The 14,526-nt window shown below is 38.2% G+C and overlaps 1 protein-coding gene across 6 annotated transcripts in view; it reads right to left on the bottom strand.

The window, feature by feature from the left end:
• The window catches only part of LOC122574722 (ankyrin repeat and fibronectin type-III domain-containing protein 1), a 189,573-nt gene that overhangs the window by 55,290 nt on the left and 119,757 nt on the right, over positions 1 to 14,526 (bottom strand). For all 6 annotated transcript variants that reach the window (XM_043742643.1, XM_043742649.1, XM_043742645.1 and 3 more), the window contains 4 exons: positions 13,029 to 13,177; positions 12,806 to 12,922; positions 11,690 to 11,873; positions 2,195 to 2,451 (listed from right to left, as the gene is read on the bottom strand). In XM_043742643.1, coding sequence (XP_043598578.1) covers positions 2,195 to 2,451; positions 11,690 to 11,873; positions 12,806 to 12,922; positions 13,029 to 13,177 — 707 coding nt within the window. The remainder of the gene's footprint in view (positions 1 to 2,194; positions 2,452 to 11,689; positions 11,874 to 12,805; positions 12,923 to 13,028; positions 13,178 to 14,526) is intronic.

The raw sequence follows: 14,526 nt of genomic DNA, 5'->3' as shown, positions 1-14,526 counted from the left end.
TTAAGGTATGTAATTTACAGTGTAGTAGTATACATTGTATCTTTCCTCCTCTAGTAAGACAAGCCACAGTATTTTCTTGATTAAACAATATTCAGTGGGACATTTTTCAATTATGTTTCCAAAGATTTAAAAGAAATTTTCGAAATGCCCATGTAGATTTACGTAAATGGTTTCTTTTGTAGGAACGCCATCGAACTGGTCTTGTCGTTCGTTTAAACAGGATTAATTGCTTTTTTTGGAAAACTTGTCGCAGCCAAAGTGAGCCGGGCGAAATTTAATTTTCACGTCCGTCGTAATAAATGCATTCATTAGTGTACTCGAGATGATTAGGCGAAGTAGGAACAAGTGGAGCGTCGATGCGAAATTCACGAAACGAAATAATAGCGTGGCGTTTCTGTAGTTTCGTTTCGAACTGGCGGCATTTCCCAGCGGCGGGAAACTACTCATCGCGAAATTGCTCCACGAGGACAAAGTCGTCTGTGAAACTATAGTAAAATTGAACTGTCATAACCACGCTCTGCTTGACCAACATGTAAGTACAAATATCAGAAGCTGTACAATTATTGCATCGCCGATTGTTTCTTAAGCCCTTGTGATCTTGCAGTTGCTTACAAACGTATTCCCAACGCTTGTACGGATCTTCCACGAATAAACGATTTTCTGACTTTTGCGCTATTCGGTAGCTAGAAGAAAGTATCGATCGAGATATAAGTTCATTCACTTCTCACTAACGTCTACATCTAAAGGAATATTCTAAAAATTGTTTCAGAATATAAAAATACACGTAAATAATATTTTTCATAGAAGATACAATGGAAGAATAGGATAATTAATCAAGACACCGCATAAGGATATGATATTGACGTAGGATAATTGATTAAATAGATTTTACACGAATGTAATTTACACGAATTTACTGCGCTCTTTTTAAATTTACATAATTTAAAATTATTCAAAGCTATGGCAAAAATATATATTTAATTAAAAAGAGAAAATTGTAATTTCTCTTTTGTGTATTCATTTACAATTGTTGATTTTAATTACCGTGGAACAATGGAAATATTCTTCTTAAACTTCCATTAACTAACAATGATAGCAAGAAGTAATCGAACGATCAATTTCATAGTTTGCTATTTCCATTAAAATATTTGCCGCCGTCTACTAATTAGATGTCGCCAAAGCTCCACTAATTGAAATAATTGAGCAAGTTAATCGAACTTCTCGAACAATCAACGAAGAATATAACTTACTACGTAACTTCTCCAGAACTATAATGCGAAAGGCATTCGAACTTTTCAACTAACGTTGTTAGCTACGACGTTCTATCTTTCCAATTGACGTTTCACACTGACGTCGGATATCAAAGAGCATGTAGCAACGGATGAACGATTCGATCATTCAGCGTTGCGATTTAAACGGCAATTAACATGTACGTGGACGTACAAAAGTAATTAAAAGCAATCAAGTTATCGATCAAACGAAAAAGGGTCTCTTCGAAAGCCCTGCGTGCAGGATAAAATTATAAAATATCTAAAGAATAACCTTTCACCGATTGCATAATTTTCTTGCATGGATAAAGGGACAGAGAAGTAGGAAGAGAAACATAATTCTTGCTCACCGATACGTTTGGTAATATTTATGGACTACTTATGTCTACTTCCATCTTCTACGTCCCACGCTTCGCATTTGAAAATTTATGGGAAGATTCTCACGTAGAAATACCACTCTACTGTAATGAATCTTGAAAATGGAATTTCGAATTTCCCACGCGCCTCCATGTAAGTGGCAATTAACATGTACCTACGTGGAAGTGAAATATGATAAAATATAATCCAGCTACCAATCAAAGGAAAGAAACCTAAAAGCATAAAATCTCCACAGAATAGCGTTCACCATTTTCTGGAAGGAAAACAGAGAACGAGAACAAAATCCTTTTTACCAATACATTTCGTAATATTTATCGACAGTGTACTCCATGCTTGGCGCGATAAAATTTATGGAAAGATTCTCGTTGAGAAACACCATTCTCCTAGAATAAATCTTCAAAGGGTAGAAATGGAACTTTGATCCCACCTCTTTCAATATCAAGATGTGATAGGTCAATTTCATGTTCAATCTGGTTCAGTAACAAAAAAGAAAAAAGAAAGACAAAACGAAAAAAAAAAGAAAGAAACGCCAAAAATATGACACTCACCTAACACTGCCCGGTGACCTTTCACCCTCCTGCCGATGTTCGGTGAGACGAGGCTGAGTCTGTCACTTCTTGCACCTAACAGGGGGCTGGGACTCCTTCTTGGTGGTGGTTGATCAGCGAAAAGCCCATAGCTGCTTCCCGCGTTGACAGCATTGCTGGCACTGACAGTTCCCACCCCTCCGGCAATGCTCCATTCTGCCACACTGTCGATCGAGCTGCTTCTTGGAAGGCAGGAGCTCGTTGCGCTGCAGTCTCGTCTGTTGATCAGATAGAATTTTCGGCTAAATTTGGTACAGAGTTAATGGAGTAATTATAACGACTCGCGAAAATGATTTCGACGATGATAGAAACTTCTTACATGTGAAATACATACAGAAATATTGCTTATTATAATTGGCTATGAGAATAATGTACAATTATATACAATACGATAATAACATGTAATTATTATTTATGAAATTATTATTCCGTACTAACAATTTTGTAACATCATACTCGTAACATCTATTCTATTCTATTCTATGATATACATTTATATTTCTGCATGGCTGTTGTTAAATATAAGTCCATCTTGTAAAATTACAGTATACTTTTATACGTCCGATTTTATAAACTTTCTTTTCTCTGCCATTGTACGTACGTTGCACGGTCCATGACTCGATAGTCCATGAGTAGAAAGTTGTCTTGCAATTTCACGCGTACCACGAGGAGTATGTTGATTACGTAAAATTTGTCATCGACGATCGAATTAATAATCCTGTACCACGCGAGATCATCGATAAACCGGTTTACACGCCATTCCGGGGACCGATATATTAAATTTACGAAGTTTCCTCAGAGGACTTGTGCGCACTTAATCTTCACCCTATGGCTCGATCGTTTAAAACCACCCCTGTGCCATTGTATTCTAACCTTTGGCACGCGCTATTAGGTCCATATTACGACACGTTGCTACCGCAACGGGAGAACTTTAATCGTGTTTATTCAGAACTGCACCACGTCGATAATATTAATTCCGCCCAATCAGCGTACAGTCTCCTTCCTGTTATTTTCTTCCTTTTTATTTTATACTCCCGGCGGAGTTAACTTCTCGACATTTACCAGCCCCCGCTTCAACGTTGCATGCATTAAAGCTGATAAAATCACTTCTACGACATTATCTTCGCCCCCCTAATTCCACCCCGCTTTTAGTACAGCCATATCCGACATACGTCTAATTACTCTGGAAATTATGCACTTACGTGAAAACTAGCAAACTTCGAAAGAAAAAAAGACGATCTTCGAATGAAAATGATCGTTTCACGTTGTTCCAATTACCTGCGAAACAGTTTCCTTTGTATTTTAATCGTTAAAGAAATTTGTACGTATCTTCTATTATTTTTCTTTTCCTTTTTTAATTTTTTTTTCTTTCGTATTACATTAACAGCTTTCTAGTTGTCCCAAATACGCCTCTATTTAGAATTTCATTGCGTGCCTAAATGTACATATTATGATGATTAGTGAGATGATTAATGAATACGTTGCTATATATACTTTGAGAAATTGCTAGTGTGCCTGAATTTTACAACAGAAACTTTTCCCAAAGGAACATCAGGGAATATTCATAGGTATCGTTAGTAGACGATCAGCGTCACTATTTTCACTAAAATACAAAATTAAGATGCTACTTTTTACAGGGAACAATTATAATATATATTATTATATTACGTATAATATAAAAATGTTTTTCCTTTCATAAGGAAATAATAGATGCGCAACCTGTTCCTTTTATATTATTTCATCGAAACACGTACGATCCATTTTGTTCCATTGGAAAGTTGTGCATCCATTATTTCCTTCTAAAACGAAAGAAACTTTTCCGACAACCTAATATATTATAACGAAAAATTAGTGTGTGAATAAAAGTAAACGTTAATTTCGCCAATCTCTAGAATCTAAGAATCGCCAATAATTGCAACAGCGATCTTGCCGTCTTGACTAGTCTCGTACATTTCCAACGTACGTAAGTCATTAAAATCTACAATTTACTAAAAAAACTTTTACACAAAGCATCGTTCGACGTCCGTAATAATAGTACGAGATTTCTTCTTGTCCGCCAGCGAAAGATCCGCAAGAAAACAGTTTTCCGTGGACGTTTATTCATCTCGTAGCCAGCCGGTATATGCAAACACGAGCTTCCTTTATTTCTTCGTCTCGACGATTTCCTTCGTTTTATTCGTCTCTGAGCGTGCAAACAAGGGAGGACGAGGACGGATAAGTAACGTTAATAACCTAAGGAAACTGATTTGAATTCCTTGCGCTGGCGAGTTACCTCTCCCGGCAGACGCGACGTTTCGTTCGCATTTTTCACCACCTCCTGAGAATTCTGCCTCAGACGCGAGCTGCCTGATCTTCGGGAATCCTGGCAATTGCGCGTTTTCGCGAGCAGCACTCAACCGCTGCTGAAATATTATGCTCGCTACGAAAATAGAGAATATACGAGGCGCACGGGGAACGGCCATAAAGTTGTACAGGTAAAAAGCTTTTGATTATCCCTTGTAAAAAGCTTCCTTGTTTTCTGCCCCTTTGAAAGGTATTCTTGGAACTACGAATTTTCCCCGACATCGATGCACAGAAGCACCGATCCTTCTACGAATCCATTTTGCAAAGCACAGGTACGCCGACAAAAATAACGCGGCAATTCACGTGATCGTCGATTAGAAACTTCATACGTTCGTCGCTAGTAACGCGCGTGTTCCCAGCAAATTCATCGTACGATTAAACGAAATAATGTGCCAATATGTTGGAACAATCCTTGTTAAATAAGAGAGCCTTTGATTGAGGAAACTTGTAATTTTATGGTTATTCCTTCTTTTTTATACTTCTTTTGTTTGGCTGGGCATAAAATGTACAATATTTCGTCACTCTTCCATTGTTACATCAAAGTCCGATAACGACGTAAAACGAGTATCATTGTGTCGAATAAAATTCAATTCAGTACTCGAAGCGTAAATTACACCGCCCTTTTTCCATCTGTAGTAACAAAAAAAAAAAAAGAAAAAAAAACAAAGTAGAGACGCGAGCAAACTTTTTAATATTCCTCTCTTTTACGAGCAAGAAGCGAGTGATTAAAAGAAGGTGGCTACTTTGACTACGTCGTTACCCAGCACTAATTAATTCAGACGTTTGTGATTCGCGAAAGAAAACTGCGATATCCTCCGTTTTTAATCTTCGTTCTTACAGGAAAGAAAGGAACAGGTCCGCTACGTGCGATATTTGACCAAATTGCACCTCTAAATTACAAGCTTCTAATTTATCCTCGCCAAACTTTGTCTTCGTTATATTCTCAGCTTGTCGACTTAAATAAAACAAACAAATCCGCCAGAGGCGGACACGTTAGCCCCCATTTCGCTTCAGTTTCTTTATCTCCTCTCTTTTCTTTGTTTCTTTTTCCTCTTTTTTCTTTCCCACTTCACACCGTCGTCGAGCTGGTTTTTTTTTTCGAGAAAGCGACAACTGAATTTTCTGTTGCCGCTGTCAAGACCACCGCTTTCTGCCTTGTATCTTCAATTATAAAATAAAGGACGCTCGTTTTCGCGTTCAATTTCTCTGTCCTCTGAATCACTTGTAGTTTAGGAGGAAAGCAGATTACACGGATGGGGAAAACATCGTGGAGCGTGGAAAAACTGGAGAAAATTGCAGAGAGATCCTTGAACCATTAAATCTCGAAATTGTCTTTCATTTTTATTTTCCTACTGAAAGGCCGTATGCACCGGTCTCTTTTCGATGCTCGTTGCTGGAAATCCAGTAAAGTCTCTCTCTCTCTCTCTCTCTCTCTCCTCTCTCTACACGTCTACAATTTACCCACGCAAATTACGCGGCGATGACTTAAAATTACCCACAGTCGGTGGCATTTCGAGTTCAGAAGTTTGCTTCAATCCTCGTCACTACGCAGGAAAAACATCGGTTAGTTGTGGCACGGCTATGATTTACGCCAATTTACCGACCTTCGTGCCACGCATACGTGTAATGAGCGCATTAAGTGGCTCGTTAGCCAATCAGACTGCAGAGAAATCGCGCTTTCTCGGTTTGACTAGTTGATTCCTACCTTTTTCGATGGCTTAATGAATTGGATTTTCAACGAAGCGAACTCGCCAAATATTATTCTGTTCGAAATATTAAATAACGTGATTGAAGTTTCGTCTAAAGCCACGCTCGTCGTATTTTTCTTGTTGCAGAAGAGAAAAAGGATGTTCCAGTCTCCTTAATTCTCATCCAATAGATTCGTAAATATTCGTCGCACAAAACGCTCGTTGTATCGCACAATCGTCGTGTATATCCAATCGAATTGGACGATCATTTTGCAAGAAAACATATTAATCTCGATATAATGAACGATGCATTCTCGCTTGAATTATACTTTATACGAAGATCGAAACGATATGACAGAACTTTTTTTTAAAACTGATCAAATAGAACGATGGAACGAATCTGGCTTCGAAGAACCGAGAAATTTAACAGCAGTTGTTCTCCTTCTCGCCAACTGCTCGAGAAATGAATTGCAAGACGAAACCGAATTACAAATGCTTCGAATGAATTTGGCGTACGATTTGCAAGTGGTATTGTTCGATGATTTAATTGAGAACATTGCGCGAATCGTTGCACGAGCTAGAACTCCGCCGTTATGATTTATTCCTTTGATATCTGATCGAACAACATGAATTTCGTTGCATCGCGTTGTTCCGAGGAAACTTGCCAACTATAAATAATTTTCAACGCCAGCAGAGACTAGATAATTGCTTTCCCTCTTGGCTCGGGGATAAGGTTTCAGACTTGATGGCCAAGGAAAGGTCAGACACAAGAGAAGATAACGTTAACTGTGATAAAAAACCACCTACTCGGACGAGTTAGATTCGACTATATTTCCTCTATGCAGGTCGATGCGGCTTTAGGATTAAATATATTATTCCTCCGGGAAATAAAAGAACGAAGAATATACACAAGATATATAGGAGACATAAAGAACATAGAGACGAGAAGATATTTTAGAAAATCCGATCCTCCAGAGAATAATTAATATTGTTACGAGTAAAAATTCGTAAAAACTTCACGATAACAGCCTGATAAGCTGTTAATGATCAACGTCTATCTGTCGGGGGCAGAGTACGATGTAACAAATCGTAGAAAGAGAGAAACGAAACGCAAGTAGAGGAAGTTGTTCGTGGTCAGACACGGCGGGGAAGATCCGATTAGCTGCTATTATGTTCTTTTATATCTTTCTTTGTTCAATGATAAATTACTTTTTTTACAATAAATGCTGCAAAGATATAAATGGTGAGAAACGTACTAATAACTTCTTCTCGATGTACAATTATTTTTTAATTAACATCGAAATAAGCAAACATAGCCTTGCTAGTTCCAAGAGAGACGAAATAATTTTTTAAACTTAAAATGCTGCACACTTTTCCTCACGAGACCTCATCAACGCGTATTCTTCGTGTATTGTGCGTTCTAGAAAAAGAAGGAGATCGTATGGATTCTCATATGAGTAGAGTGAACTTTAAAAGAAGTATTCGTATATCAAACGAGAATTAATCTACACGGTTTGTTTAAGAAAGAACACGATTGACGATACACTTGTAGTATCGCGGACGAGGAGCTTGGGAGGTGTCGTGCGAATTATAAACAAGCGGTTGCTGAGTATATGCGTGGTAGGGCCAAGACAAAAGACACGAGGCTAAGACAAAAGACAAGTGGTTGCTAGGGGACATAAACGAATTAACAGCAGTATGAGTTGAGAAGCCAGAGAGTGCGGATTGCATTGTCGAGATGGTGTTGTTAGCGTTGTTGAGAGTTGAATCCGTGATGACGAGAGTTGCTAATTAATTATCTAGTTGCCTTAATTATAACACGTTGTTGCGATTAGTTCATGTTAAATAACCATCGTTTACTGTTTAATCAACATCTGTTTAATCCATTTATTATACATAAACTAATCATAATAGTTTACGGTACTACACATTAGTTTGCATTTTACTATTTTTGTGGAATATTAGTATGAAACTAATACAATATTGGTATTTATTTAACTTTAAGAGCAATAACGTTTGATAAATAATGTTTGCACGATCATTTAAAGAGATGAAAAAATCCTGATATTTTTCGGGCAGAACGGTAAAAAAGAAATATTTGTTGTAAACTGATATAATCAAAATTCAACATCAGACAATAATAAATTCAATTTTTAATCACTGTCAATCTCGTATTGACAGGGTTGCTATTATTAATACCTGATCATTACATTGATTGTTATAATTTATTTCTGTCTCCTATTATAATAACCCCAAGCTCCCTTCGTATCATTTTTATTCCGACTTTTTAATAGAACTTCCAGCGATCTATCTATAATAAAACACTCTAATCCGATACATGTAAAATATACAAATAAAGTTTCGTAAAAGAAGAAAAAGAAACTGCAAATTCCTCGTAGCCCAAAAAATCAAACAAAGGGAAAAGTTCAATATAGGGAGAACTTTGTTCCGCTGGATCACAGCGAAACAATCGATGGAATATCAAATTTATCCGAATGGCGGTTAGTCGACAGCTTAAAACCAGCGATGCACGGCTAAGTATTCTTCTTGTCCATAAGCTTTCGAATTCGCTGCAATATCGCGTTGCGTGTTTTGTTTCCCCGAGCTGGCCGTCTAGGTTCGTCGAAAACCGGGTCGCATCCATTTGCAAATTAAACTTCTACACCCTGGCGGATTGTTCCGCGCGAGCAAAGCTTACATACAGTGTCTTGCGAAGATATTCCAACCACCTATCGTGGCAAATTCGTCTAAATATATTTACGTATTTTACATGAAACCTTTTTTAAACTTCATTAGCTCTTAACGAAGCAGGACTATTGCGATTATGTTGGCAAAGTTTGAAAGCGATCCGAGAACGTATAGGGAAGTCAGAAGATACTCATACACGCAAGGATTTGATCCATTTATCGTGGAAAATCTTCGTGAATATATCGTACGCGTTATACGAAACATTTTCAAATTCCATTAACATTCTAACGAGACACTGTCGTCGTGATTATATTAGCCAAATTTGAAAGCAATTCGGAAATGTACGTACAAGATATTTATTGGTGCAAGTATTTGAAACACTTAACGTGGAGAATTTTTATGAACGCGTTGTATGCGTTATAAAAGGAATTCTAACGAGACACAAACTTGAAAGCAATTCGACAACGCATATAAAAGTTACAAGACGTTTGCACCTATCGCGATCGTACATCGAGTAGAAAATTAATTTTACAATAGGAATACAACTTGTAGTTAAACATTGGGAATAATAGCACTGGAAATATCGAAGTTTATTAATACAACAATTCATTACTCTTCGATTGGATAATAGTGGAATTAAATAGCAATAATTGACTTATAACTGCTTTTAAACAGAATTATAAATCGAATGATAACTGTTTAAATACCTCAGTTTACTTACATTACAATGCATTTGCATTAAATACCTCGTAATTTCTATATACATTTTCCGAATCGTTTCAAATTTAATCAATACGATCACGACGGTGGCTATAGCGTTAATTAAATTCTGTCTCATTATAATACTAATGAAATTTCACAATGTTCCGTATATAACGTGTTCATAAAACATTTTCATAAGCGTTGAAATACTTCCACCAGCCACTGTGCGTCCCTTTTTCTCCCCCGTACGTTCCGTTCTGTATGAACCTGCATGTTTTTCCGTCACCTGTCACGCGATAGATCTCTGTTCTTGTTTTCATCGCCGTGCTATTCACGAACTCTATGTATCCACGGATTTTAAAATAATGTCTATCGATCGTTGGAGGGCACGTCGATGCGTTTCACGGGGATAATGCTACTTTGTTAAGGGAGCACGAGGGTGACTCGACGTCGGCTATGTAATTTTAACGGAGGAGAAGCTGGGTCGTTTCTCGGGGAAAAGCTATTGTCTCGTTTGGGGATAGCTTTTCTTTAGAGGCTCCAACTAGCCCGTTTTCCCTTCGATGAGAGATAACAATGATTTGTCGAGAGATACGGCCAATTTCCAGCGGAATAAAAGCCGGAGATGCCTCAAGTTAAGTTTCAGATGAGCTCGTTTGTCCGGAATAGAGACTTGGCTGGATCATTTTTTTTTCCCCCTTCATTTACTCGCACGCTACGAGAGATGCCGTTATTCATTTTAATTAACGCTTTTAGCGACGAGTGCTCTCTGCGCTGGCGTTATGTTACGTGCATGTGATATTGGTTTTACGAAGCTTCCTGTTAGCTACAGAGTTTTCTGTCGTCGATCTGGCAAGACAAACCGTTTTTACATTTCGTTTTATTCCATTTCATAAGCACGCGATCAACGTTCAACCGTCAGCAACGAATTACTTATATCCATGAATTCATTTACCGCGAGAAAATTACATAAATCATGGATTACATATGATCATGATCGTCTATAGTAAATCATAATTATCCAAGATAAATTTAAGATGCAGCGTCTACAGCGTCGTCGGCTAGACAACGCTCGAGTTTGTGGAGTCGATCGGCTCCTGAACGGTTCAATTATTCATCGCATCGATGAGGAGAAGAAACTTGTTACAAAACACGTGTATTCGTCGTTAAGAAAATGATATAAAAGATGTTGCTGTCAGGCATGGCGAATAATCAGAATATTCGTTTGATTTTCGTACAGGCCTTGCATTTCGAAGGAAACGTTAGGTCGAAGATATCGCGTTGAAAACTACATTGGAAATATAAATTTGCCATTGGAAGAATTTCAGAGACCATAATATCCACTGTTTCACGTGTCCACTTTCAATGTATAGACCGTTCGAACAAAAGATCGAAGATTCGAAACTTGCAGAACCGGTAGCTCAGTCATCCGTAAAGTGCGCAGAATAATATTTAAATTATCTCGATTAAACGTACGATATTTCCAACGACTGAAACGCCATACCGCACCAACAATATCATTACGCCAGTATCGTTTTCCATACGCGCCACCGATATTATCGTCCGCTGTAATTCCACCAAACCAACCAACTCTGCTGTCTCGCTAAATTAACATGAATCGATCATTCGATATTGCAAAAGCGGAGTTGAACGTAACCGGTGAATATATCAGTGCCGATTCGGTGGGAACTCAGGACCTTGGAACTAGGAATCCTCCGCTTGCCGACGAACCGTCCGGTAAAAGCGATTCAGTGTCTGCGTATCAACTTCGATGTTGCAAAAAGTAATAACTCGTACGTAATTTGTTGCGAAACAAGTCTCGTTCCGATAAAAGTTCGTCGAAGGACGCTTCCGGACTAGTCGAAGCTGTCCGCTCTGCGGCAATGGTCTCGGACCAATTTCTTTTTTCTTTTTTTTTTTTTTTGGTTTCTTCCTCTTCTTTCTCCTCCTCCTGCTCCTCCTCCTCCCTTTCTCGAGTCTCCGCAGCGGCGTCCTGTATTTTAAGAATTCGACGATGGCCGATTTCGTGACATACCTTTCCCAGGAGAGCCTTCGTGGAATTTCATCGCTCGGAGTGAAGCTTGGCCTCTGGTTCAAGAGCCTCGCCAATCTGGTCAAAGGTTGAGAACCGCCGATGCTGGAGGTACTCAGCCTGCCGCTTCTCGTCGAGTGTTCCTTTGAGGATTCTCGCGTTGGTCCGGAGTCCGAGACGCGACGTTCTGCGAATAAATAAAGAGTAAGGGAGGAGAGGGATTTTTATACAAAGAGAAAAAGAAAAAGGGGTGAATAAGAAAACTGGTTACGATATGTCAGCATGAAATTTATGATATTTCTGGTTGACTGGGTGGTATCAGCCAAGTGGCTATTGATCCCATTTATGATGCAAGGCCCTTGAGACTGTTACGATAGGATTTCCATTATCAGAGCACCGATTAGTGGAACGATTTATGCAAAATTTCGGGGATAAGGAGAAGGAGAGTTTCTAGAAAGGGAGAAGGAATGAAAAAAGTTCACGTTGCAAGACGCCGGTAGGAAATTTACCTTATTTTAGGCTGACTCGTTATCATTAGATAACGCACGCTAGGTATATTAAAACATTAAATAAACATATATCGCGATACAATTTATTTGTATCAAATTTGATGGATTTAAAATTAACTCCTGTGATAGAATCTGCATCATCGGAACGCCGATTAACAGAACGATCAATTTGCGAATAGATAAAGAAAGAGAGGAAGGATTCTGGCGGAAAAGAAGGAATATGAAAACGACGATAGGGAATTTACGTTATTTTTCCGCCGACTTGCCACCGTTAGATCTTCATGGAAACGTACCGCGTTCATCGTACAAGGCATCGTAGTAACCTCGTATATAGCAGAATTTGGATTACCATAATACCGATTAATGGAACGATCGATTATCGGAATATCGATTTATGACAAATTTGACGATAGCTCTTTGTAAGGAACAGAAATGGAAAGAAATCGAAGAGCACAAAAGCGAGTGCACGATAACGTACTGATGTATTCCAAGTAGCGATTTCTCCTAAAGAAGATTTTTACCATTGCAACGAATGCAATTCCACGGATTAGGAATATCAAGCGGTAAGACGTTTGATCACCTCGTTTTGAATAAACCCTCGATATTTTACCTATCGTGTCGTCTGTGAACGATATCCTCGGTGTTAGTAGCTTGGTGCAGTGGGAAACGGTACTGCCACGTTTCGTCGAAGTTCCACTCTCCGGAACCGATAAACCCGCTGACGCTGCTGTAATCATTAGCAAAGCGTTGTATTCTTTAAGCGGTAGATAGCGGCAATAGGAAGCCAAGTAGAAAACGTGCTTAATCAATCGATAATTATTTAATTAACATACCATTGTAACGGGCATCGATCTGTGCTTGAAGGATGCTCAAACCAGGCGCGACTATGGCTGGCAAAGTTCTGGAACGCAAGAGGGGTGCTGGACGTCCTCCAGGACCTCGCGCACCTCTGCTTTCCGTTTTGCATTCTACCGTGGGGATGCTGAAAACAAACAGACGATATTATTGTAGCGTTTCCGCCATCTCGCGATATTTTTTTATGTGACGCGTGGTAAACGAACCCTCTGCCACGATGTTTCGTGGAATTTGAATATGGAAATATTCAACGATGAAACATTAATAATGTTAATAAGATCGTCATTTTGAAACTTGGAATATTATTTGGCCGTTATTAATTTCGACGTTCTGGGCGAAATATTATTTTTGCCATGTTTGGAAAGCGAATTATTACTTGCTTATGCCAGTCGGAATATATTAATATCATTTAGTTATTATTATCAAGTCTGACGATTCTGCGAGATATTATTTCCATCATAGTTGGGAATTAAACTATAACCTTTCAGTTATTACGTGTGTTTATCCCACCTGAAGATTTTAATATCATTTAGCTAATATTATTAACGTCGACGTTTCTTCGAAACATCATTTTTACCATATTCCGAAATTAAATTATTAACTTGTTCATCTCACTTGCAAACTTTAATGTCTTTTAGTTATTTCCTCTTAATTATTTTTCTCATAATTTTTGGAAATTGAATTATCACTTGTTTGTCATTCACCGTTTTAATATGTACGAATTTTTATCGTACAATTTCTGCAAGCGTGAAGAGACGTAGGAAGCAGTTTCGACAACGATACAAAGTTATAATTACGTACACTATACGATAAGAGTACAATGGAACATAACGAAATAGAGTTCAATCTCTACAATTCAAGGAATAATCCATGCATTAACCTCGCAGTACAATAGCAGAGGAAAGAAAGTTTCAAGTTGTTAGATAATGTATTTCGTGTATGTTCATGTATCAACAACTTCTGTATCAGTAATTTCTCATCACATTGCCGACAGTCACCTATTTTACAGTACAATGCGTACCATATCTATTCACTGGTGCAGTGTAAAAACGATTGTAATTCTTAAAATTATAATATCTTTTGTACCACTAAAATTTATGCTTCCTTTTGTCCGCCACTTATTCTCCATATCTACGTACATTTTCCAACATCTTTCACTCACTGCGACCAAACTACGCTCTCAAATTCCACTTTCTCTTTGTCCAAGCACGTGTTCCAAGCGCCATTGTGTCTAACAACGCGTGTAACCACCATAGCAAAACCATGAGTACGGCATACAAAGGAATTCAAATTTTCTAAATGGTTTTTTCAAAATTTCTCACACAGTAAACAAGTTAATAATTATTTTCATCCTGTTTAGGAGATTCCCAGCTCTCTACTTCCCTTTCCAAGCTTTTGGAAAACTGATCTATAGCGACGAAGAGAAAAATCAAGCTGAAGCACGGAGACTTTTTTACGTGCTGGGACTACGGTAAT

This window comes from Bombus pyrosoma, linkage group LG14 (genome assembly GCF_014825855.1).
Source record: "Bombus pyrosoma isolate SC7728 linkage group LG14, ASM1482585v1, whole genome shotgun sequence".
NCBI lineage: Eukaryota > Metazoa > Arthropoda > Insecta > Hymenoptera > Apidae > Bombus > Bombus pyrosoma.
This window is presented reverse-complemented; position numbering and strand designations above follow the sequence as displayed.